Source organism: Choloepus didactylus, chromosome 18, assembly GCF_015220235.1.
Source record: "Choloepus didactylus isolate mChoDid1 chromosome 18, mChoDid1.pri, whole genome shotgun sequence".
Classification (NCBI taxonomy): Eukaryota; Metazoa; Chordata; class Mammalia; order Pilosa; family Megalonychidae; genus Choloepus; species Choloepus didactylus.
In genome coordinates, this window is record NC_051324.1 from 35,561,044 (window position 1) to 35,588,016 (window position 26,973).

Sequence of the window (26,973 nt, forward strand, 5' to 3'; positions counted from 1 at the left end):
TGTGTGTATAAATATACGTATTTTTTTAACAGCTATGGTATTCTAATACTTGGCTGTATCTCAAATTTCCGAATTCCATATTTGAACCTCTGCAGCTATCTGATGGCTGCTAATAAAGTTTATTATAAGGGGCCAAAACCACAGAACAGTTAAACAAGTGCTAAAACTACCATACAGCTTCACAGGTAGGAATAAAATGTGACAGAATAATTTTCTGTGGAAGAGCAAAATTCTCTCATGTTATGAGTATTCTGCATTTACTTATACCCATTGCAAATGAGAAGGAAAAATTTTTTCTAAACCAGGGGGAAAAAAATCTCCAAGGAAAGTCCAATCCCTCCATTTGTCCTCTACATTTCATCTCCTCTCACCAATCAAGGGTGTAACTCATCACTCCTCACCCCTTTATCATCAAACCTGTTATGGATTGAATCATGTCCACCACAAAGACATATTCAAGTCCTAATCTTCAGTCCTGTAGATGTGAATTCATTTGTAAATAGGATGTTTGAAGATCCTATAAAGATGAGGCCAAACTGAATCAGGGTGGGTCTTAATCCAATATGACTACAGTCCTTATAAGCAGAGGAAATTTGGACACAGTCAAAAAGAGGAGAAAAGAGGAGACATAAAGGTAACGACTGGAATGCTGGCAAGCCGCCACCAGAACACTACACACTTCAGAGAAGGCATGACTCTGCCAACATCCTGACTTTGTATTTCTAGCCTCCAAAACTGTGACAATAAATTCCTATTATTTTAGCCAACCAGTCTGTAATCTTTTACAGCAGCCCTGGAAAATTTCTTTCTACTAGATTATTCTCAATAGCATGTAAGCATTCTTTTATCTTTTCCTTCTTAAAAAAAAAATCCTCTCAACCTCATTTTCCTCTCCATTTACATCATTTCTCACCTTCCCCTTACAGCTCCTCAAAATGGCTATCTCTACTCATCTCCAATATATCTCCTCTGTTTTTCTTTTGGACCCACAACAATCAGGCTTTCATCACACCACTCCAGTAAAATTGTGAAGGTCAAATAATGTCCAACAAGCTATATCCAGTCATCAGCTGAGCCTTGGTCATAATCTTACTTGACCTATCAAGATCATCTGACATAGGTGATCATTCCGTTCCCTTTGAAACACTCTTCCCTTGACATCCAGGGCACCATATCATCCTGATTTTCCTCTTATACTCCCTTCTTTGTTGATCTTATTTAATGTCATGATTTTTTAAGTATCATATAATGCTGAAGAGTCTCAAAGCTACAGTGTAGCTATCTTCCCTTCATTCCAGATCAGTATATATAACTACCTCCTTAACATCCCTACTGGAATGTCTAACGCACATTTCAAACTTAACATGTCCAAACTGACCTCCTGATCCTACAAACTACAAACCTACTCCTCTTCCAGTCTCTCTCTCATTTGTTGATAGCCAACTATCCTTTAGACTCCTCCAAGTCAACCTTGACTCCTCTCTCTCAAACTCCAGGAATCCATCAGTAAAACCTCTCAGTTATATCTTCAAATAATATCCACTGCTACATCTAAACCACCATCACATTTTGCCTAGAATCTTGTAAGAACCTAGTAACTCCCCTCTAATCTCCCAATACCTTCTCGAAGACTCAATTCAGGCTGAGATATACTCCCAACCTAAAATCCCTAACTTGACTATAAACATCTATCAGATAATTGTAGAAAGAATAGCAGATTCACAGTCAGGCGTCCTGGGCAGGACTAAGCATGTCACTGGAAAGAGTACACTACATAATCTCTCAAGGACTTCCAGTTCTAAAAATTCAGAGTGACTTGTTCATTCTGCCTGGTGTATACACAAAAGTTGTAGCTATACTCTTCTTTGCAGTTTTCTGCATTTTTTTAAATTTTGCTAAACATTAATTAAAATAAAAACTAAGGGTGTATCTTGGTCTCCTGCTACAGTATTAATGGTCTGAATTCTCCCTCAAAATATCTCCTACTTGTTCCTCCACTACCTATTTATTAAATCACATGTGTCATATTCTTTAACTGAATTCAAAAAATATGTGGATACAAGTGGGATACTATTACCTAATGCTCGTTATTAGTTCACCTTTTCCCTAATATGACAAAGACAACAATCACAGTTAAGGGATATCATCTATATAATTCTAAAAATGTAGTTAGAAAGAAAGCAGTTGAGAAATTCACAGTATGTTTAAAAAACAATCTTTCAGCTAAATTAAAAAAAAAAAAAAAAACTGATCTGCCAAACACTGAAAAGTGACTTTAATTTACAGCTTTTCTAAAAGTAAAATCACTCAACTGTGGCTAAGTAACCAGACACTTAGAAGAATTTTCCCTGCCATTATATATTCAATGCCTACAATTTGTTAACGACACTCTTTTTGTTTCAAATATGAAAAATAAATTAAATACTACATATAGTTAATAAGCCTAAAATACAGTTGAATTTTCTTTTCAAATATAGAGCATACTACTTTTGCTGACATCTTGTATGCTAAATCTGACATTCTGATAGTATATGAAAAAGCTAACTTTGAAAGCCCAGTACAATGATAATTTTAACGGGAAAAGGCAAATCTTCTAATGTTTTGTTTTCCTATGCTTTTGACTAGATTGTTTCTCTTCACCATAATGGAAGGAAGATAGGGCAAAGACTGAAATCAAGTAAAAAAATTTTCAATTACAGCTCCTACGGGTTTATTTCATAATTTATATTTAGTTTCTACAGTAAGTTCACTAAAATTGTTAAAAATAGAGGTGATTCAGTTATTTATTAATTTATCCTCCTAAAAAGAAAATTGGGCCACAAGAGGTGGTTATGTAGTCACAAAAGCATGTATGTATGCTTCAGAGTATACACTGCCTATATTGCAAAGAATATAAAATGATGCTGGGGGTTTTCTCATATAGCAGCTTGGAAAAGAACAAAATACAAGCAAATAAAATGAACTCCACTAGAACCACTCCCCTATGCACAACTTACCTAAGGTCTTAGTGTTTGCTAGGAGAGCTTCCTCATAAGACAGTACATAGTAGAGTACCAAAAGCTGTGCTGTGATACTGAAACGCTGATGAAGGTGAATGTTGTCACCCTAGAGATAATGTTATAAACACTTTAAAACACTATCAAATTTCATGAGTGCTTTTTTGATAACAAATGCATTCAAAATAAACTATTCAGTGTTCTGCTTCCATGCTCAGAAAAAATGGAAGAAATGTTGCTTTGTTTGCGTTAAACTCAAAAAGACTGCTTGAAGTTTAAATGAAATTTGAGATGGCATGGAAGATGAAAGTACGCATGCCTACTTAGTCTTTAAGATGGGAAAAAAAAGACTTTAGCTGTTACTCAACAGCAATACCATCAGGCTGCATCTGAAAGGCTCACAGGAGTCTCAAGTATAATCAGAAATCACCACAAAGAAAATAAGTCCTAAAAAAATGACACTATATATTTACCTAAAATGATGAAAAATGCAACTGTTTTTCCCTTCTAATGAATGAGGGAAAAAGGGTTCTCATCAAATTCTCCACAAATGAATCTAGGTATATGTTAGATTCCCAGGAAGCGAAACAAAGCTGTGTTGAAGGTGATAAAATGCAACACAGTCCTTTGTCAAATGCACAATCTGGAGGTACTCCTTAGACTTTAAAATGGAGCTTTAAAAAAATTCCTCAAAAAGTGCCTGTATGAATAACTACCTGGAACTAATACCACTATTTTAATTTTTATAGGGGATCTAAGGAAATTTAATTCTACTTTTAAATCTGAACCACCTGGAAGTCTTCTAATAGTCCAGGAAAAAAATTACGGAATAAGAAGAACAAACTGAAAGAAAAATATACCTAATAGGTATAAAAGAACCACTTATTTTACCCCAATGACTCCTTGGAAAACATTGAGTATCTCCTGCTCTGTGACTGGCTGATTTGTGGCTTCTGGATTAGATTTAGATGCAGGAGTAAGTATAGAATTTATGTACACATCAATCAGAGGAAGTAACTGAGGATGGAGTGGAGTGGAAGTTTCACACAGCTGTCTATAAATCCAGTCCTAAAAAAGAGGGTTATAGGCACTGAATCAATTATACAATAAGAGAAAGCAAGGGAAATTATTAAAATGCATACATATTGTTACATGATTTATGAATCAGTGAAGCTCATTATTAATGCTTAGGAATTTCAAAAATATTATCTAGTTTCATCATTGTCTTTGATTTTAAAAACATGAACTATCTTCATTACATCCCAATCGAGAAAACTGTGCCATAGAAGATGAACATTAACTAAAATGAAAAGCTTTGCTCTGAATTTTTTTTAACCTATCAGTTTTTAAGAAATGGAAAAATATTTTAAATTCTTACTATATCTGCAGAGAACCATATGTTTTGTGGCAGAAGACTCCACAACAGAGAAGAATTTGGGAAGAGGGATAGTTCCTTACAACAAACCCTCAGGCAGATTAAGAAAGTGGCTACTGGAGACTATCATTTAACTATCTTCAAATAGAGGACATGTAGTAATGTTGGGCATACAGTTGGACACTTAATTCTTATCTATTTCACTTGTTGAAAATACAAACAAGCATTAGATGCAATCTAGCTGGAAAATAATTTCACTGAATCATAAAACAAAGACAGTTTAAAAAAAGTGACGTATCATGTATATACTGCTCACCATTCTTTGTAAATAAAAGAACTTCTAGATAAGGTTCAAAAGATTTTTTTTACCTCCTGGGTTTCAGTCTTTTCTCTAGAGGGCCATTTAATCGTTTGATATAGCTGACTATAACAAATTGAAAACATATCAAAATACGTAAAAGTTAGGCATTAGGTGTCCTTGTGACAAAACTACAAATGCTGGTCATATCTGAACAGCAACTTTCCCAGTTTGGTGAATAAAATCAAAGTATAGAAAAACAACAATTACCTTACTAAGGTTCAATGAACTATGTTATCACTGAGAATTTAGATGGATTACTAATACTGTAGATTTTGTAAATAACTTTACAATTATATTGTCAAAAAAAACCTTAAATTAGTTTCCTAAGTATAACTATATAAATGACCAGTAGTTTAATATTACATATTTCCTACACAAAACCCAAAGGAAAGGCCTCCAAACTGACATAGAACTGAGAAAAAGCATTAACTTAAGTTGTAGCTTGAAATATAAGTTCAAGTTCATACTTTTATTGATACTTTGTGCTTGGTAAAGGAACGACTCCTGAGAAGCTGGTAAATACAATGAATAGGCAAAAACCCAGTAATGTTGGCACTCAGGTTGCTGGTGACAGGAACCCGAACTGCATGAGCTGTGACAACCTAAAAGGAAAAAAGAGTATTAATACCAAAGGAGGACTCATAGATACATAGTCAATACAAGTGTGGTCCTTAGGAATGAATGATGAAAATCAATTACTACATGTTTTAATTATTTTTGAATGTTGAGGTAACAAACATTTAGCTATCTGTAAAGTTCTCTAATTTTTTTATTTGTTTTTAAATATATATATTCAAGGTGATTTTTTTTTTTTTTTGGTAAAGTAAAATAGAAAATTTGGATTCATAAAATCTGGGATCAATAGCTTGGATAAGTCACTTTATCTTCTGAATACATTTTTACATCTTTAAAATGGGATAATACCGCCTTTCCTACCTCAAGAATTATGAGAAAAAAAGTGTTGAAAAGCATTTGTGAATTATAAAGTACTTCATAAATGTAAACAGGAATTTTTATTGCTATTCTTAATATGTCTTGCATGGACCTCTGTCTTTCAAGGACTCTCCCCAAAGTTGTTTCCCAGTTGCCTCAAATTTAAAGACATAAAAAATAACTTATAAATCCCCTATGGTGTGAATGTTTGTAATCTGGAGTATATCTGTGTAAGTGTTTTGGTGGATGACAGGGAAAGTTTGGTGTAAGAATGACGATATTAATTACCCTTAAAAAAAGCAAAAACTATAGATCTATGAGTATTTTCAAGTATTTTGTTTTTTAAGACATATATAAAATGAACCTTATAGCATAAAGTTTTAAATAGGTATCTATTTTATTTTTCTCCTGACAAATGCAAATTGTCACCCCATGTGAGAATCCTATCATTAATATCTAAGGCTATACTCTTAAGGATCTACTCAAACTCTCCAAAAATATGCAAATGTAAAGCATGCTCTAGTATGTAATGAGCAGCTTTAAAAGCATACTTTAAATGGATTATTTTTTACAGAAGTTTCAAAGATGAAAAAAATCATATTTAGAAACTGAAAAGGCATAGAAAAAGAATGTATTATTCTCTTTTGGTGAGATATACACATTTTCCCAAAGAATGCTGTAAAAGAAAGTTAAATAAATACCTAAGAAAAAAAGAAGTACCTGCTCAGTAAAAATTTCCTGTGTGAAGATAGTCTTCATTCTACTCAAGGAGCTTGGTTTAATTACTATCTGAAATACCAAAAGAATTGCAACAGCATGTGAAAATATTATATATGAGGCACAAAATTTTCTGCTAAATTTATTGTCTAAAATGGCTCTAATACATAAAATTAATATCCAAATAGGCTAGCCTATCTTAAAAGTAGCTTCTCAAACCCAACAATAAAATGTGTTTTTCCTCAGAAACAGAACCAATATAGAAAAGTATTCAGTAAATGTTATTATTGGCATTTCAAGTCAGTAGGGGAAAATGGATCATTCAATAAATGGAGCTGGGATAACTACATTTTAGAGGGAGGAGCGAAAAAATATATATAAATTTGCACATATGACACTATACACCAAAATAATTTCCAAATGGATTAAAGATTTAAATGTAAAACATGAAGGACCAAAAGAAAATATAGGTAATTATTTATATTAAGCTGAGGCAGGAAAACCATTTCTAAGCATAACCACCACAAAAGAAACAATTAATATACTACATAAACAAAAAAACAGCAGTTTCTACAAGGCAAAGTTAAATGACCAAAAAAAAAGGGACTCGGAAAAATCATTTGCTACATATTGTACTTCTTCACTTTTAAAGACACTAAGGATTTTAAGATGCATCACTTATTTAAGAGTAGCTTTTCAAGGAAAAAATACAAGGAACCACTTCCACATTAATGTAACATATGAGCTGTAAAATGAATCCCAGTTTCAATAATCATTAAAATATGTGTCTTGAAATCTGTGAAACATGGTATATAAAGCATAATGGTATATATTTTATATATAAAGAGCCTCTTCGAATCAACAAAAGGAAAAAAAAAAAAACATAAAAATCCCTAGAGAAAATTGGGACATTGATTGGCCTTGCACAAAAGAAATAAACCATAAAAGACACATAGATTTTTACAACTTCAAAATTTCATTAGAGATCAAAGAAATGCGAAATAAATGAAACATGTTTCATCAATCAAATTTGTAAAAATTAAAAAGAAGAGCAATGACCACTGATGGTGACAGTTTAGGAAAATAGGCACTCTCATTCATTAATGATAACAGTTTAAACTTGTATAATCTTTCTGAGAGATAATCTGGTAATACTTATTAAACAACCCTAATATAATCAAATCAAACCATTTTACTTACTAACTGTATTTATAGGACTTTATACTAAGGAAATAATCAAAAAAGTGTCTGAAGATATAAATGCAAGTGCCTTTGTATTGTGTATGTATTTACACAAATGAGGATATCCATCTAAGCATTATTCAGAATTGCAAACAATATAAGTCGCAAATAATAAACAACCCATTAAGAAAATCATGATCAAGCCATATAATGGAATATTATGCAGCCATTAAAAATTACATTGCATTAAAATATTTATTGATTTAAGAAGATGCTCACCATAAATTGGTGATTTTTAACAATTACAAAATATTTATATTCTTTTAAAGAAAGAACAGACACCAGAATACTAACAGAAGTATACTTGATATCTCTGAATGATGGAATTATAAAACATTTTTCCCATCTTTTCTGTGTTTTCCATACTTTCTGAATTATCTATTATTTTTGTAAATAAATGTTTTCAAAACGCATGTTTTTCCAAGAACTACTAACACAATTTCAAACTATTAAATTACTAAAATTACTTCAAAATGGAAACAATCTATTTACTTTATCCTATAAGATGTCCAGCTTACAACCACCTTCTTTTAGAAAGAAGATAAAAGAAAATTACCTTCATCCCCAAAGTGGAACAGACCAAGTCAATGATAGCACTAAGTTGGTTGCTATGAAAGTACATAGCCACCAATAATAGCATCTCCCCAAAAGAAGCAGACACGCCTGAAGTACTGTTGAAACAGAAAAGAAAATGTGAATTTCCAAAGAGAGAATAAGAAAAGTTTTCTCAGTGAATTGAACCATATGAAGTCATCTTACCTCTCAAAATAAGCTTCTTCTTTTATCATCCAGCTTAGCCACACCACCATTAGCTGCTCCTGCTCAGGTGTACTATATAAAAAATATCAGAATGTCACTGGTTTAAATCAGATGTACTACCATATGAATAAAAAGCATTTTTAGTGGAAATTATTTTTCCTTCCCTATTTTGAAATATCAAGTCAAATTAACTGCTTGCCAAATTGGGCCATTATTGTCATTGAGATATGCAGTAGTTCTAGAGTGCAAGAATGAGGACCTTTGCTTTTCTTCAAGAATCTAACCACACAGATCCTCTCAAGGACTTTCTGTAGTTACAAAGTAGTTACTACATTCACAAATTGGAGAGAGGAAGCCTCACCTCCCCTCATTTCTGGGAAAAGTGAAGGCTCTTTGGGATTAAAATGTTAGAAGAATCAGTTTATATAATAATAGCTTATATTTATTTCACACAGGAAAAAAAAAAGACTCTTAAGCATCAAAAAGTCACAGAATTCGAACTGCAACCCAGTAGCAACTAGGTAGCTTACATGGTGTGATTGTGTGATTGTGAAAACCTTGTGGCTCACACTCCCTTTATCCAGTGTACAGACATATGAGTGGAAAAATGGAGACAAAAATTAAATGAATAATAGGGGGGGGATGGAGGGATGGAATGTTTTAGGCGTTCTTTTTTACTTTTTTTTTTGGAGTAAGGAAAATGTTCAAAAATTGATTCTGGTGATGAATGCACAACTACATGATGGTACTGTGAACAACTGATTATACATTGTGGATGACTGTAGGGTATGTGATTATATATATCTATAAAACTGTATTAAAAAATAAAAATAAAAAGTCACAGACCGAATATTAGGTCAACAAAATGTTATTCCATCTTTCACCTGAAAAATTAGATTTATAGGAACCTTTTGAGAAAAACTCAAAATCAAACAAAATCAAAGAGAAATGAATGATCATGATTCATTAAAAAAAAAAAAAAGAACAGCTATTTTCTCACCAGATATGAAAACTGGTTGCAAAAATATACCAAAGACAATGATTTTTTTAAACGGAATTCCTCATTTTGAGATTGAGCAGTACAAGATGACTTCAACTTGTCAAAATAATTTTCATTTATTTCTTTCTAATTCACTGCAGTGAAAATAGGTAAAGCAAAAAGCAACTGAGAAGTGTTTCGCCTGCTACCTCAAGTTACAAAAATTAAAAAGGGCATTCTCAACCTTACCTAAATCATTCTACTATAAAAGATGGTGTTATGTAGTAGAAAAATTACAGACTTTGCAGACTGCCAGACCTGAGTAAGAATTCAATCTCTAACAACTACTGATGGTGTGACCTTGAACAAGAAATTTAATTAATCTTTCTGAACTTTAAGTTCTCCTACCTATAAAGAGGAATAAAAATACCCACCTAATAGAAGTAATGAGGATTAGAGGTAATGTTTAGAAAGTACTTCAGGTAAAGAGAATAGAAAGCACCTCATTTTATATACCTAATTTCATACCCTTTTGCAATCCCACTAAAACTACACTAAAGGGATTTTATTAAAAGACATAAGTGCATAAGGATTATGAGAAGAATAACAACAAAAAATTCTTGAAGCTAGAGAGCATGCAAATGAGTGTTAACTGACTTAACAGACCTGAGAAAGCAGAATACTAAACTGGCAGAAGGGAAAATCAATCCACTTTATACCAGAGAATTCCCAAAGGGCTCAGGAATTAGTAGCTCCAGGAAGTTGCAGGAGGAAGACAGAGCCTAAAATTGAAAGGCTAATAGTCTATTTAAGTAGTAGACCTCCAAATCACTTTCATCATTCTACCCAACTAGATGACTACCCTGGCCCCAGTAGAGAGAAGACTAGACAGCTATTCTCTGGAGATGGTATAATGGAGTGTTTCTGAATTTAGGGATTACCAGGTATATCTGGAGCACCACTTTGAAATTGGAAGAATCAAGTGAATGATTATACTGCAGGCTGAGATCTCCCAGCCCTTAACCCTAACTCTTTCACTATGCTTAGAGGTTTCCTATCAGGCCCCAGGCAAGAAAATAGTCTTCCTAGGAATATGATCAGCCCTACTTTTCAGTTTCCCACTTAAATATGGGACAATCAACAATTATCAAATACTTATGGAAAACTTCTAACTTGGAAAAAAGAGACTAAAAAAAAAGCAACTTAGAGGACAGAAAAGAACAAATAAAATCATTGTGATTAATATCAGAAAAAATAGATAATGAAACAACAGATACTAGGAAGGAAACAGTAACAAAATAAGGAAGAAAATAACAAACTGACAAAAAAAAAAAGAAACACTAACAAAATTTTAAAAAGAGCTCTTAGAAATTAAAAACTGAACAGAATTAGAAGATAAAAGTCGAGGACAAATCCTAAAAAGTAGAATGAGCAGTTTCCTTTTGGAGTGATGAAAACATAAAATTAGATTGTAGGGATAGCTGTATTAATCTATAACTATAATAAAAACTATTTAATTGTACTCTTAACATGGGCAAATTTTATGGTATGTAAAATTATAACTCAATAAAGTTATTTTTTTTAAAGTAGAACAAGACAAAGATAAGGAAAATAGAAATGGATAAGAAACTTAGATGACCATTTCAGGAAGTCCATTATTCAAACAAGAGGAGGTTTTAGATGGAGACAACAAAGAAAATCCAAGGGGAAAACATTACCAACAAAATAATTCAAGAGATTTTCCTAGAACTGAAGGATACAAGTTTCTAGGTTGAAAGGGCTTCCTGAGTACCTAAGACAAAAGATGAAAACAGACTCATACTAAGACATATCAACCAGAAATTTCAAAACTCTAGGGACAAAAAGCTAATTCTACAAGTCTCCATATTAAGAAAGAACAGGCCATGCAAAGGATCAGGAATCAGAATGATGGACTTCTCAAAAGCAACACTGGAAGCTAGAAGACAATGGAGCAACACCTTCAAAATTCTGAAAGGAAATTATTTCCAACCTAGAAAGCTATACTCCACCAAACTATCAATCAAGTCAAAGTAAAATAAAGACATTTTCAGAAATATCCAATCTCAAAACAATTTACCTCCCATATAATTTCTTTCAAACAAAATGAGGGAGTAAATGAAAAAAGATGAAGACATGAGATACAGGAAACAGGAGATCCAACATGAAACTTTCCAAAATGATGAAAAGCAATTTCAGTATGAAAGCTCTATACCAGGTATAGCAGATAACCAACCCAGATTGGAGCAGGTCAAATGTCCCAGATGGTGGAAGAAAGCTCCAGGAGAGATTTCTTGAAGATGAAGAAGATGAAATTGATAGAATATCTAAGAGTCTGAACATCTTAAGAAGAGATTTAGATTGGCAGGGTTTGAGGTTGCATTAATGTTGCATATAAAACATCAAGCAAATTTTTTTAAAACTACAAAATAATAATAATTAATGCAAAAAAGTTTTGCAGGAAAGGAAAAGTAAGCATATATTACATGGTTGAACTCTTAATACTGTTTACATAATCATAACAATATAAACAACTATACATTGATCTAACCAAAATTATAACTATACTGGGGGGGGGGGGGATAGGAAGAATATGTAGATGTGTTGGGGACAGAAAGAAGAAAGAGAACTAATTCCTCATCTTCTATAGTGGATAGTCAACAAATAACACCTAAATTGAAAACTCAAGATGTAACAATACAAACACGTTATTTAAAGTTGTAGTAGTAAAAAAAAGAACTGAAAGAGGTCTCCTCTAGGGGAGGGGAAATAGGGAGGAGAGGAGAAAGGACTGTTCTTTATCCTCATAAATCTTGAAGAACTATTTTGACTCTTTTAAACAATGTGCACATGAAACTTTTATAAAGATAAATAAAATGACTAGCACATATAGTAGGTGCTACTGACACCCTTTTAGTTAAAAGATATTTATTTAAAAGATATTACCTAGAGCCCAGTTTTTGTAGCTCTAATCTAATATTATACATGCATTTAAATAAATTAATTAAAACAGAGAAACTTATATAGTAAGGTACCTGACAAGTGTAGAAAAGGCCAGTAGCATACAAAAGGAAAGTGAAACAAAGCGAACCCCAGCTGGTGTAGCAGGAGGACGGCTTGTCATCAACTGTAGTAACTGTTCAGCTTCTTCCTCAGTTGGTCTAAAAAGGAATGCATTATTAGGCTCTACTTTTTTAGCTGGGGGAGGAAGGAAGAAAGTGAGCTTCCCAAAACTTTAATCTTTTCTGATACACATTTTTAACTTTATAATGACACCTCAGTTTGCAATCTTTAATATCTTGTGTCAAAAATAAAACTGTTGAAATTTTACATATATAGCGTTTTTCCTCAAACCCAAATACAGGTAGTCCTCACTTTCCACTGTAGTGTGGGACCATAAAAATGACCATGCAAGCTGAAACCACTCAACATGATCTTAATAATCAATGGGAAAAATTACAGTTGTTCCGTGACCTCTAAAATTTTTTGTCCAAAAATTTCTCAGAGGAAGTTATTTCCAACCTGGAACGCTAACCCCACCAAACTATCAATCAAGTGTCAAAGTAAAATAAAGACATTTTTAGAAATACCCAGTATCAAAAGATTTTATAGAATTTGACAAAATTTTTTTGTCAGTTATTGCATAGGGAAATGAAAAGATAGTAATAATATTTATTTAATATAGTGTAATGGAAAACTTAGAAACATTGAGATTTTAAAGTTTTATTTCTTTGTTAAAAACTTATCAAGAGCAATTTGAACAGCCCTTCCCACTTCCTTGTGATCGTATAACTCATGATACCAAGCAAGAATCTTTTCTGTGACTTGGTGAATTGTCAGACTTCCTTCTAAGTTTGGATCAGCTTCCAACATTTTATGCTTTGTGCTTTCACTAGGGAAATATCTCTGAGAGTTCATTCAATGTGAAGAGTTTTACCAGCATCACTTACCCTGGCACATCTTCAACATTTTTGTCCTCATCACTTTCCTCATTTATGTCAACAAGTTTGCCTTCACTATCTCTGGCTATATATCTAGAGCCTTTCAAATGACAGTAGTGTCAACATTTCTGTAGTCAGCTGTTTCTTCTACTTATGTGTGGTTCAAATGTTACTTCCAATGTTATCACTTTTTTTTCTTTGCTGAATTTTCATTTATTGGTCAGTTCCCTCTTTCAATTATCCGTTTTTATATCATGCGGGTTTATAACTGGGAGACAAGGAGGCAATACAACTATGCTTTGCTGTCTGCATATAAACTGAATAATGGATATGCAGTGTCCAACCACAGATAATCTTTTAAAGAAGTGACATGAATGGTCACTGATTATGAATTGCACCTGTTATCCACACAGTAACCTGTGGCCTGAAGAGCTCACAGTAGTTTGTGCCTTATGCAATTACTGTACTGTTGGGGGATTTGTATTATTTAACTAAACTGAAAAGTAAGGACTGTATGTATAACAGCTGAGGACATTATTCAAAAGGATACAGTACAGTCATTAAATAAGAAAGCTTTGCTTAATAATCACATCTTATCACTTTGAAATAATTTATGCTCTCAGTTGTAAAAGGAAATATAGGAGAGACTTCAACTAGTTGCACAGGCCAAGTAAAATCTCACAGATCATTCAGTATAATCTTGTCAAACTATGGGGACAAGAAATGGCTGAACTGCTCTGGCCCCTCTAATATTTCCATAATTCTATTTAAGATCAGACTAAAATAAATGGATATGCCCCAGCTAGAAATACTTTGTCTTGAGACTTCATTCTTGATATAGGCCAGCCTATATCTGGGCTCAGTAGAAAACTCAAAACCTCTGAATAAAAGGCCTTGGCTCACTTTCTTGGGAGTAGAAATAAGAAAGTAAAATGATAAAAAAGTAAAATATTAAACTCTTGAATACTTGAGTCCAGCGATCCCCATCAAAGCACAGTACAGACGTAAGAGTGCACTGGCTTTCACAACATGCTCTTCTTTCAGCCCCGAATACACAGACACATTGGGCTCCAACTCCACATCAGCTTCTTCCACAATGCGGGTACTTCTTACTGTGGGGAGAATGCCCATCAACTCCAGAAGAAGCTGCCTTCTCATTTGCCAAAGGACAGAACTGCTGGTCTCTCTTTTTCTCTATAACAAATATAGACCACAAAAGGAAAACAGCATGGGACACTTACTAAATTAAAAGAAGTTCAAACAAAGCTCCCCAGTTAAAACACCTGAAACTGATCCATGTGGTGAGGCTATCATAACTGCAGAATCTCTTTTAACCAATTAAGCAAACTCAAAATCCAATTTCACTGATTCCTTTGAAGAATATTCTAGTCACCCTAATTCAGATTGGTTGTAAAGGAAAGACTAAATCATTGACAATTTGAATTGCAGAATATTTTTTAAATAGTACTTTTAAGTACATAATGACTAACAAAGTGATATGTGGTATAGTAGAAAGTGCTCAGATTCTGGAGACCGAAGATCTTGGGTTTAAATCACAACTCTGCTATTAACTGATTATGTACTTTTAGGCACATTATTTAACTTCTCTGAACCCCAATTTCCTAATGACAAGGAAATGAATATTTTATATTATTTACCTTATAGGACTGTTGTAATTTAAGAGTTTACAAGTCTGTCACCCCACAGTTCTTCAGACAAGGGTAACATCTTAATCATCTCTCTTTCTGCAAGGCCTAACATTGTGCCTGACATATAGCAAGCATTCAATGTCTGTTAAATGTATGAATGAATGAACAAAGAAAGCGTTTCTAAACTGTAAAGGGCTTTGCAAATGCTAATTACTGTTTTTAGTGTTTCCAAGTAAAATATGGCAAACCTGCTGTAGCAATAACATTAAACTTAGAGAAGAAAAATGTACTACATTCGAATGACAATTACAAACAAGATGAGCAGGTCAACTGCTTAACACAGTTTCTGACACATAGAAGGAATATGATAAAAGCTAACTTCCTTTAAAAGAGTAAAGTTTAAAATCGGCTTTAAAGGAGCTAGAAATAGAGTAGAACTTGAATATAGAATTGTGTGGTGATTCAGTAGCATAAAAAATAGTCTGGAGGATCCAAGCTGGACACATGCTACTGCCTAGCTGAGTGAAACTTAACAAGTAAAAAATCCGTCTTCATGATTGTGTAGCTGTGTGGTTTGCACTGTGTGACTGTGTGGTTATGAAACCTTTGTGAAAGCCACTTCCTTTGTACAGTCATGGACATATGAGTAGAGGGGTGGGGACAAAGAGTAGGTGAATAATAGGGAGGGATGGGGGGATGGGATGTTTTTAGTATTCTTTTCCACTTTAACTTTTATTCTTATTTTTTTTTTGTGTATAGTAATGAAAATGTTCAGGGATCAAATGTGGTGATGAATGCACAACTGTATAGTGGTGCTGTGGACAACTGATTGTGCACGGGGGGTGGTTGTATGGTATGTGAATATATCTCAAAAAATTGAATTAAAAAAAAATCAGTCTTCATTCACAGAGTTATTATGAAATGTTTTTTGAAAAAGTAAATATTTTGCAAGTTAAAAACTATTAAAAAATAAATATAATAATAACTTATTTTAATGATCTAATGCAGCAGTTCTCAGACATGGGAACCCTGGGAGTTCCAAGAGTATTTAAGAGTGTTTCCTTAAAAATATTAAGACATTATTGTCTCTTTTACTCTCACTCTCTCATGAGTATATAGCACTGTTTTCCAAAGGCTTGTAATAAGCAGACATTAAGGAAATTTGCAAAAATGTAAAATGATACCACTCCTCACAAAATCATTTTTGCTTTTTTTCCATAAAAAATGCATTATGTTCAAATTTAATGGGGCTATTATTGTTATTCTAAAATGAATTAAACACATATTTCAAAAATTTCCATTTTAATTTCTAAATGGCAAATATCAACAAATAAAAGCCACATACACAAAAGCTCTTTGGTATCCTCCATGATTTTTAAAAATGCAGAGATCCTAAGACCAAGAAGTTTGAGAACCACTGATCTAATGATATCATCCGAAAATTGTTTCTTACTCTTTTAGTAATTGCCAATACCTCCAGACCATTAGCCTATAAAGATATTCATCCCTTACCTGCTGTCCATTTCGGATAAAAGTTCCAAACCAAGTCCGGACTTTCGCATTTGTTCCAAGAAGCAAACCACTAACAAAACAAACCAAATCACTCACTCCATCTTCAGACGCTTCATTTTTAGTATGATCTAATGTCAAAGCTACTCCAAGGCCTGGCAAGTGACATTCTTCCACCTAACACAGCAAGGAAAAAAACTGAACTCAATGTCATAAGGAAAAATGCCAGGATGCTTTAGAATGACATGAGCTTTCACAAAACATAAAAACCAAAATAAGAAGGTAACACAATCTAGTATATCACTATAATTCCCAAGCCCTACAAGATTCTCAAGTGAACATTCTTGATCCTAATATAAAAGCCTATGTCTCATAAAAATAACAGGATCCCTTACCACCATGCCTCGGACCTTGAGGGCCTGGGAAGGATTCATTTTACATAAGAAGCGTAAGGCATCTGTCCTACGCCTTCCTCCAAGACTTTCCTCATCTTGTCGTTCTCCATTCTTGATCAGGCCCCTACAAACTGAATATTTAAGAACCTCTATTACTTTAAGCTTTGAAGTAAGACATAAAGTATAATTTATGCAGCTTTGAGAATCAATTTATGCAAATTAGACACTACAGAAGGAAAGATCAGGGAATGAAAACATAGCAACAGAAATTGGCCAAAATGAAGCAAAAGGTAAAAAGAGGTTTAAAAATGAACAGTGACCTGTGGGATAATATCAAGCAGTAAAATGTACAGTACTTATAACTAGAGTCTCAGAAGGATGGAGGGAGGGGATCAGAAAAAAATATCTGAAGAAATAAAACGTGAAATTTTTCCAAGTCTGATGAAACAATGATATTCCATGATCCAAGGAGGATAAACACAAAGAAACTCATACCAAGACACATCATAATCAATAAAACTTCTGACAAAGAAAAGTCTTAAAGGCAGCCTAAGGAAAAAAGAAATGTTATACACAGAAAAGTAGAGATGAAAATTACCACAAACAACAGAATGACATTTTTAAACAGCTAAAAGAAAACATTAACCTAATATTTCACACCCAGTGAAAATAACTATCAAAAATGAAGGCAAGCTCTCTTCTGCCGCCATTTTAAATCCAGCTCCATACAACTCTCCGCTGCCGCGGCTACCAGGCCTCAGTCTACGCACCAGCACCCCCCTACCGACAATTCCGCCACCATGGAGGACATGAACGAGTACAGCAACATAGAGGAATTCGCAGAGGGATCCAAGATTAACGCGAGCAAGAATCAGCAGGATGACGGTAAAATGTTTATTGGAGGCTTGAGCTGGGATACAAGCAAGAAAGATCTGACTGAATATTTGTCTCGATTTGGAGAGGTTGTAGACTGCACAATTAAAACAGATCCAGTAACTGGAAGATCAAGAGGATTTGGATTTGTGCTTTTCAAAGATGCTAGCGTTGATAAGGTTTTGGAACTGAAAGAACACAAACTGGATGGCAAATTGATAAGACCCCAAAAGGGCAAAGGCTTTAAAAGGGAAAGAACCCCCTAAAAAAGTTTTTGTGGGTGGACTGAGCTCAGATACTTCTGAAGAGCAAATAAAAGAATATTTTAGAGCATTTGGAGAGATCGAAAATATTGAACTTCCCGTGGATACAAAAACAAATGAAAGAAGAGGATTTTGTTTTATCACATATACAGATGAAGAGCCAGTAAAGAAATTATTAGAAAGCAGATACCATCAAATTGGTTCTGGAAAGTGTGAAATCAAAGTTGCACAACCCAAAGAGGTATATAGGCAGCAACAGCAACAACAGAAAGGAGGAAGAGTTGCTGCAGCTGCTGGACGAGGTGGTACAAGGGGTCAAGGACAAGGTCAGGGCCAAAACTGGAACCAAGGATTTAATAACTATTATGATCAAGGATATGGAAATTACAATAGTGCCTATGGTGGTGATCAGAACTATAGTGGCTATAGCAGATATGATTATACTGGGTATAACTATGGGAACTATGGATATGGACAGGGATATACAGACTACAGTGGCCAACAGAGCACATATGGCAAGGCATCTCGAGGGGTTGGCAATCACCAAAACAATTACCAGCCATACTAAAAGAGGACCTTGGAGAAAAGAGGAGGAAATACTAAAGTAACCCATCTTGCAGGACAATGTTGAAGATTGGTCTTCTGTTGATCTAAGATGATTATTTTGTAAAAGACTTTCTAGTGTACAAGACACAACTGTCCAACTGTATATAGCTGCCAATTAGTTTTCTTTGTTTTTACTTTGTCCTTTGCTGTGTTATGCCTCAGTGTGGATTTGTGTTTATACAAATTTTATTTGTATGATTTCATGTTAAACCTCAAATAAATGCTTCCTTATGTGAAAAAAAAAAAAAATGAAGGCAAAATGAAGGTTTCTGTTCAGACAAACAAAAGCTGGGAAGATCTGTTGTCAGCAAACCTGGACTACAAGATATGTAAAAGGAGTTCTTCAAATTAAAGGGAAATTATACCAGATGGAACTGTAGATCTACACAGAGGAATAAAGAAAACCAAAAATGGTAAATAAGTGGGTAAATAAAAAGACGTTCTCCTCATTTCTTAACTTTTTAAAACATAACTGTTTAAAGCAAAAATAATAATGTAGTGTGGGACTGATAACACATGTAGAAGCAGAATTTATGACAATGGAACAAAGAGAAGGAGAGGAAAAATAGAAATATATTACATTATATGTGAAGGGGCATAAAATCATTTGGAGGAAGACTGCCATAAGTTAAAGATGTACACTATAAACCTTAGAGCAACTCCTAAAAAATAAAGCAGAAAAGTTAGTGGAGATAAAATAGAATTCTAAAATAATTTCAATCCAAATAAAGAAAGGAAAAGAGGAAATAGAGAACAAACATGAAACAAATAAAAAACAAAAAGGAAGATGATAGGCTTAAACCTAACCTTCACCATAAGCATATTAAATGTAAGTGATCTAAGCACAGAGATTTCACCTAGATTTAAAAAAATTAAGACCCAACTATATCCTCCAACAAAAAATCTACTTTAAATAAAAGACACAGATAGATTAAAAACTAAAAAATGGAAATATATACATGCCATGCAAACACTAAGCATAAGAAAGTTGATGTGGCTGTATTAATATATAAGATAAAGTAAACTTCAGAATGAGGAATATTACCAGGGATAAAGGACATTTCATTTTTCAAAAAAGGCTCATTTCATCAAGAAGAACATAACCCAATGAAACAGTTTCAAAGTACATGAAGCAAAAAAAGGTAGAACTGAAAGAAGAAATAGACAAATCCACAATTATATTTGAGGACAACACTCCTCTCTCAGTGATTTTTAGAACAGGAAGGCAGAAAATCAGCAAGGACACAGTTCAAAAAGTGCTTTCACATATCATGTGATATTCAATAAATCTTTTATAAAAGGGGAATATTAATATCAATATCTCCATTTAACAGAGGAGATGTCAAGTATCTTGAAAGAGATCACACAACAAGTGAGTGACAAAGCTAGGAATTTTGATGCCACATCAGTGCTTTTGCATCCCTGGCTCTCATTTCACAAATCACCTCACTCAACAAATGTGTACTGTTTTTAGTGCTTTTGCATCCCTGGCTCCCATTTCACAAATCACCTCACTCAACAAATGTGTATTGTTTTTATGTTTATATCACTCAAACCCAAATAAACAATCTTCATCACCAATAATATGAAATAGAGTTTAAAATTTTTAATTTATTTTCCTCAATTTCTACCCTATACTTTTCTGTAAACTGGCAGCAATAAGGCTAAAATACAAATGACTGATCACAGGCACTTCTGATTCCACATATCTCATTACTCTGGCTATGTCACAGATGGATGGTCTTCTACTTTGCTCCCTGAGCAGAAGGATCATATTTTCTATTCCTTTAGTATTTTTTATTGTCCTAGAATAGTACTGGTGACTGACAACAACAACAAGAAAATCTACACACTCACTGTATTAAATTTAAAATCTCAGTACAATTGTGAAATCTATAAACTTGATATTTCTACAATGGATACTCACTAATAAACTTCCAAAAGATAAATCTCAAATAAATCCCATAATTATTTCTTCAAAGTTCAAAAACATAGGTCCTATACATGCCCAAGCAAATCTCTTCAATATCCCATTTTTATTTACCTTCATTAAAACTATCAGGAACATTGGCCACCAATAGACATAAAAACCAGGCACCATTTCTAACATGTAACAAGGCTTCAGCTACATCAACTATAGGAAGCAGGGAAGGGAGCTCTATAAGAAAACAAAGTCAATATTACTACTAAGGGTAGATATTTCATTGTATACATTAAACATCTTTTCATATTTCACAGATGTCACCTAAAATCGATTAAATTAAAGCACTTAGGTTTCATAGTCGAAAATTAAGCTGTCCAATAAAATAGCCATTAGTCACATGTGGCTAATTAAATTTAAACTTATATTAATCAAAATTAAATTTAAAATAGTTCATTTCCTCAGTCCACAATAGCCACAATTTAAGTGCTCCATATCCACACATGCCTAGTGGCTACTGTATTGGACAGCACAACATAGACCATTTCCATCACTGCAGAAAGTTCTAGTGGACAGAGCCGGTCTAAAGAGTTATTTCCATGAAAATCTTCTTTGCTTTTTTACGTCCTTTATCTTTGAATTCTGATCATACATGCCTATTAGAAAGTGTACTGAAAATACAAAAGGTGCAAAGAAGGAAATTAAAATCAGCTCTAACCCCATAACTCAGAGTTGATAATTTCAAATACTTTATTTTTATCCTCCCATGAGTAATGTTTATGTTTTAACTTTTAACAAAACCGGGATTATATTCTACTTTCTACTTTGCCCTTTGCTTTTTTCTTTAATATATCATAAACATTTTCCAAAATCATGTAAATTTCTTCAAATACACCAGTTTAATGGTTACACAATATGCCATACTATAATATAATTTACTTGATCTTTGTCTATTATCAGTTATTTTGACTTAAAACATTCAAGATACATTTTTGTTAGGTGATCCTTAAAATAACACCATGTTCCAGTTTAATAATACAGTTTCATTTAACAAGCAACTATATCTGAAATAAATCTTAGCACTTAGTACAGTACCTGCTTGTAAAATACAAAGCACATCTGCAGCTTCCTCCAAATAGACAGGACTTTCAAAGAGTTCAGAAGACTTGAAAAAAAATTCTCCATTGGACTCAGATACCTAAAAAAGAAGAAAGAAAAAAGAAAAGGCAAGTGATGAATTCTATTAATTTCAGTAAATGAATTAAATTAAATCCCTTACTGTTTTTTAAATTATTTATTCGGCTCATATCACTAATATACTACAGCAATAAATTGCAACCAATTTAACCCCAATTAGCAGTCCTATTAATTACTATTCAGACGTAAAAGTTATCAGTCTCGAGAACTGATTTCTATCAAAATATTTGGAGAGAGCAGGAATTAAGAGATAAAACAAGCCAAAGAAATGAAGTAAGAACGCTACCAAAATAAATTGTTGCTCAAAAAAAGCCAAAAAACTGTAAACTGAATAACAATTCATGTTTGATTCTGGATAAACTGTGGGAAAAACAAAGAATTAAAACTTAGGTCAACAAAAGCACCTGCTTTCGATTGGTCACCACATTTCCCATACGCTAAAAAATGCCAAACTGAAAAACTGGAAACCTACCACAAGAGAAAGTTCACTTACTTTATTAGAGCCAAGTAAGAAAAAAATGTAAGGAAAATATTGGTTGAAATTAAAGAGTATCAGTTTAGTAGCCAAGAGTAGAAGGAAATAATTGTTTCCACTTGAAAGAAGTTTTACATAGATTTGTCATATATCTTAAAAACTTTATCTAAAACTGGCTAAAAACCTCTCCCAGTATTTTCTTTGGAAACAGAATTTAGTCTTCTTTGTCCACAATACAAAAAACTAAATTTATTTACTACAAATTAACAGACCCCAAAATTCTACCCTGAGTAATTTGCTTCTGAAACTCTGGGTCATCTTAATATGAAGATTCAATTCAGTCCTTTTATGGTAGACCCTTGACATTCACAAATTTAAATTTCAGAGTTTCAGTTAACCATAATTCAAATAACCATAAATAAAAGGTTCATGACATAACATAATCTATAATTTTGCTGAGAAAAGAAATTGAATAGCCTTCATTGGTACACAGAAGCAATTCAGTCAACTAGTGAGTAAAGCTAGCCAATTATCCTACATCTAATTCAGCTTTGATACTCTCACTCACTGTATACATGAAGTAGTTAGTACTCATTCAGGGTCTATAAGAATAATATACTCATTCAGAGTCTAAAAGAATCAGTTATACTTGGCTATACTTTATGGGGGAAATTATATCCCATAAAGAGTCTATCAAATTTCATAATTTGTACAAGTCTTGAGATATATTCCTTTCCAAATGTCATGACCTCACTGTACATGTCCAAAAGAATGGACTTTTTCCATGTATTTTAGAGAATACTTGGTTGTAATAAAGTATATAATTTATTATTTCATGTACATAAATAATATCTTCTCAAAATCCCTATAATAGAATATAGAATAGATACAACACAAAAAATAGTTATAAAGAAAGTCTTTAAGGCAAGCATTTAAGATCCTTTTCAGCCTTTAAAAGGAAAACACTTGTATAACAAATGGAAATATGTAGAAGAAAATGTAACCTGCCTGCCTTCTTGCCTCTGTTTTTGTCTACCTTCTATGTTTAGATATCAAATCATGACATATTTTATGCTGTGATTAAAGGAAAGTCACCTTATTCATAATTGCCAACAGTTCACTAAGCACAAGACGCAATCGACGAGGTGAATCACTATGTTCGAACTCTAATGTCAGTCCATGCTGAAGCTGTGAAACCAGGATGCTCTCTCCACTGCCTCCTCCAAGTTTATGCCTGATAAAGTGCAAACATGTAAAACAGCAATTATGAGAACACTGGTATGGAAATAACAGAGTAAAAATTATCTTTTATTGAAATAATCTACAAAAGAATAGATGAATTTTAAATGCTCTCTATTATTTTCTGAAATACTAGTTTGCCCATCTATTTTGGTGTCACAACCTTCATAAAGAATACATCACAACTGACAATTAACATTCACTTATTAATAATTCTGGATTCACAACGGACAGGGAAGGAGCAACATCTGCCCAGAATCTTTGGGAGTCAATTTAAGCTTAGAAAGCATTCTAGGTGATTCCAAGAAATCCTTTTAATCTAGGGGAATTTATCCTACCCACTTCCCACTGACAGTAATTGCCCTAATCCATTTAGCGCAGATATACAGTGTACATGGCCACCTTCTCGAAAGAACATTTTATAGCAGGGATTCAAAAGAACCTAAATATTAAATCTAAATACAAAAGCTCTAAACAAAACGCTCTTCAAAGTTCAGATTTTCATTATTCTCTTTTCTAGAGGTGTGTATACAATAAAAAGCACCAAAAGCTCTGGAAAATTTTTGATTCCCTGTCCTTTGGTAATTCCAAGTAAAACCTAATTCATCTATTAAATAACATAACATTACCTAAGCTGCTGTTCTTTGCTGGCATCCTGTTCTAAAGCATGAAAGTCGACAGACAGCAATGCAACAATGGAGTTGACAGCTTCCACTCCAGAGAGAAGGCGAAGGATAAGTTTTTTATCCTGAGCCCAGCTTTGGCTCTGGTCAGCAGGAGCACAAAGTGCCATCCGCACTAAGCAGGGCAGGAGAAGTCTTAATTCTGGGTCACTTAAAGATGCCAGACGAACAACATCCACTTTTTGCATTGCCTCAAAGGCAAAAGGGCTGACAAACTGAAGACTTGTACATTCAGTCATTACCACTGTTGATCCTAATGGTAAAACGAAAAAGAAAAAGAGAAAAAAAGAAAAAAAAAGAAAGCAAGGATATGAATCCCACATATAGGAACAGCCCTCTTTTTAAAAACTCTGAAAAACACGGTGCTTCTTTTAAAAGTCCCTAGGTTGGCACAGTTGCTAGCACAATTAAAGGCAAGGCTTTTCTCTCTCCCTATGTTTCTTACTACCATCTGGAAAATGAGAAAAAAAAAACAAAGCAGAGTATATTAAGTTCTCTTCCAGCCTTACAAAATCTTCTGCCCTAATACTCTTATTTTACAAAGAAAGAATATGAAATCTGGATACATTAAGTAACAGGCCCAAAGTAATATTACTACGCTCAACTACTATATCTCCATTCCGAAAACTTCACCAATTTACCAATCAATGCAGTGATAGATAACATTTGACCACCTTACACTATATGGATCATTATTAAAAATAAATAAATAAGGATGAAATTGTGTCTTTTGCCCATTTTGTGATACCAAGCAAAGGGCAAGTAAAGTTCTTTCATATAAACTTCAGAAGACATGTAAATAAGATTAAAGGAATGGTCATAGTTGTGAATGCCCTATTTACCCTAGATCTTCAATTTCACATGGCTACCTGACATACGCAGAGAACAGCTAGGCTTCTCTCTCACATTCTGAATGAGTCAGTAAAAGCATTGCGAAATTACTGCATTGGCCAGAAGCAACTCCAGACTCAGTCAAGGATGTAGCGGCCCCAACACTATCCCATGTCCCCTGTATTACTGGATAAAAAGCAGCTGTATACGTGCTGTTAGCTATGGGAGAAAGACTAGTACCAATTGATCACTTCTCCGTCTTTGGTAGACGGGGGGGGGGGGGGGGGGGGGGAAGCAATGAGTCAGTAGCCAAAGCTATCTCAAGACCTGCAAACAAGCAGAATCGTGAGTAGCTGAATCGTGGACAGGAAAGTTGCTCTCAACCTAAGCAGGAGCAGTTGGCCATTTAACAGAGGGGCGGGCTGTTAGAACAGAGACGCCAAGACCTAAATGCTTAAAGGTCTCGCTCCGGGCGTTAACTAGAACCAGTCCCTCAGGCGGAGAAAAGTCAGGCCGGCTGCTAACAAGGGACGGGTAACGCGCTGAGGCCTGAGACACAGATGCTGCATACCTTAAGATCTACCCACCAGCCTCCCAGGACCCCCCCGCCCCCGGCCTCCCAGTCTAGAGGCGGGACGTGGCATAAATCGAGAGCGCGGTCCGAAATTGGGCCTAGGCAGTAATACGGATACCCCAATTCTAGCAGCCCGGGAGTCGACCCGGGAAACCAAGAACCCAGACGCCGGAACTAACCGGGTCGGTGATGCACTGAGGGTAGAATAGGGACACCGCACAGGGCCGGAACCGGGACTGGAGGCAGGGGAAAGCGAGAGAAACTGCTTCAACCAGCGCGCAGCACCTTCATTCATCTCCAGCGTCTGACTCCCGTCGGCCACCGTACTGAACTGAGAAGCAGAGTGGCAGCTAGAGGAAACCCAGAGACGTCGGCGCTGACGCGCGATCCCGCCCCTTCCTCTTCCCTGTTTGTCCTGCCCACATTCACCCCTGAGTATTTTGAACAGTAGTTCCAGCCTCTTTTCCTGAGTCTGCCTTCCTTGTTGTTTGGACAAAGCACTAAATCCCTCAGAGCTTCAGTTTCATCATCACAGAGTTATTGTGACATTTAAATGACTTATCGTATGTGAAAGAAATGTTAAAGTTGTCCTCACTGTTCGTTGACGAGAACACTCTAATGGAACCAGACTGTGATCTTTTCCTTCTATCTTTACCTGTACATTCCCACCACCATAGTTGTAGAGTCCCAGAATTTGTTAGAGACCTTAAAAAGAAATCTATTCCCGACCCTTCTTCCGCTCTCTACCTAACACACCCACCGTCTACAAGTTAAGTATCTTCCTTTCATGGTTCTTAATGTAGGTGCATAGATCCTTAAAAGGACCCTGAGTGAGTAGGGTTTCAGGAATTCTCTGGAATCTGCAAAATTTGACTGCTCGACAGAAATTTATCAGATATTGTGCTACGAGTGGGAAACAAAAATATTTTACAGGGATATAGTACTTTATAGTTTCCAAGGCTTTGATGGAGGGAATAATCTCTTTAAAAATTAAGTCTGGCTTTCAACATGGAAGATCAGCAAAGGAAGAAAAGAACTATTATGTGTTGCAGTGCTTCTCAAACTTTTTTCTACTTGACTCACAGTAAGTAATATATTTCACACTGTGATCTAGAACATGCTTATGCATATATACCCACATATATAAATATATATAATATGTATAATAAATATAAGTGTTATATATTATAAAATATAAAATGGTATACATTATGAACATATGTAATGTAAATATATAGTATATATCATATAAATGAAACAAACCTTTTATGCAATAATACTCATATGTTCTATTTCACTACATATGAATAGGATTGAAAGGGGTTGTTTAAAGGCACGTTTCCCACAGATCAGCACTACAAATATAGATAGGTGCTTGCATAATATACTTCTAAGGTATGACACTAGCACAGAGAGTTGAAAACAAGAGTATATGGG

At 34.3% G+C, this 26,973-nt stretch overlaps 1 protein-coding gene and 1 pseudogene across 2 annotated transcripts in view; one reads left to right on the forward strand and one right to left on the reverse strand.

Moving 5' to 3' along the window:
- The window catches only part of INTS2 (integrator complex subunit 2), a 46,989-nt gene extending 21,136 nt beyond the window's left edge, over nt 1–25,853 (reverse strand). For both annotated transcript variants that reach the window (XM_037809521.1, XM_037809520.1), the window contains exons 1-15: nt 25,716–25,853; nt 24,078–24,384; nt 23,305–23,443; nt 21,633–21,735; nt 20,661–20,774; nt 16,875–17,005; nt 16,483–16,656; nt 14,289–14,515; nt 12,416–12,541; nt 8,384–8,455; nt 8,181–8,295; nt 6,386–6,454; nt 5,200–5,334; nt 3,888–4,064; nt 2,997–3,105 (exon numbers count right to left, since the gene is read on the reverse strand). In XM_037809521.1, the coding sequence (XP_037665449.1) occupies nt 2,997–3,105; nt 3,888–4,064; nt 5,200–5,334; nt 6,386–6,454; nt 8,181–8,295; nt 8,384–8,455; nt 12,416–12,541; nt 14,289–14,515; nt 16,483–16,656; nt 16,875–17,005; nt 20,661–20,774; nt 21,633–21,735; nt 23,305–23,443; nt 24,078–24,370 (1,984 nt within the window). In that variant the 5' untranslated portion in view covers nt 24,371–24,384; nt 25,716–25,853. The remainder of the gene's footprint in view (nt 1–2,996; nt 3,106–3,887; nt 4,065–5,199; nt 5,335–6,385; nt 6,455–8,180; nt 8,296–8,383; nt 8,456–12,415; nt 12,542–14,288; nt 14,516–16,482; nt 16,657–16,874; nt 17,006–20,660; nt 20,775–21,632; nt 21,736–23,304; nt 23,444–24,077; nt 24,385–25,715) is intronic.
- On the forward strand, nt 17,641–18,593 carry LOC119514009 (annotated as a pseudogene).
- Nucleotides 25,854–26,973: the final 1,120 nt, after the last annotated feature.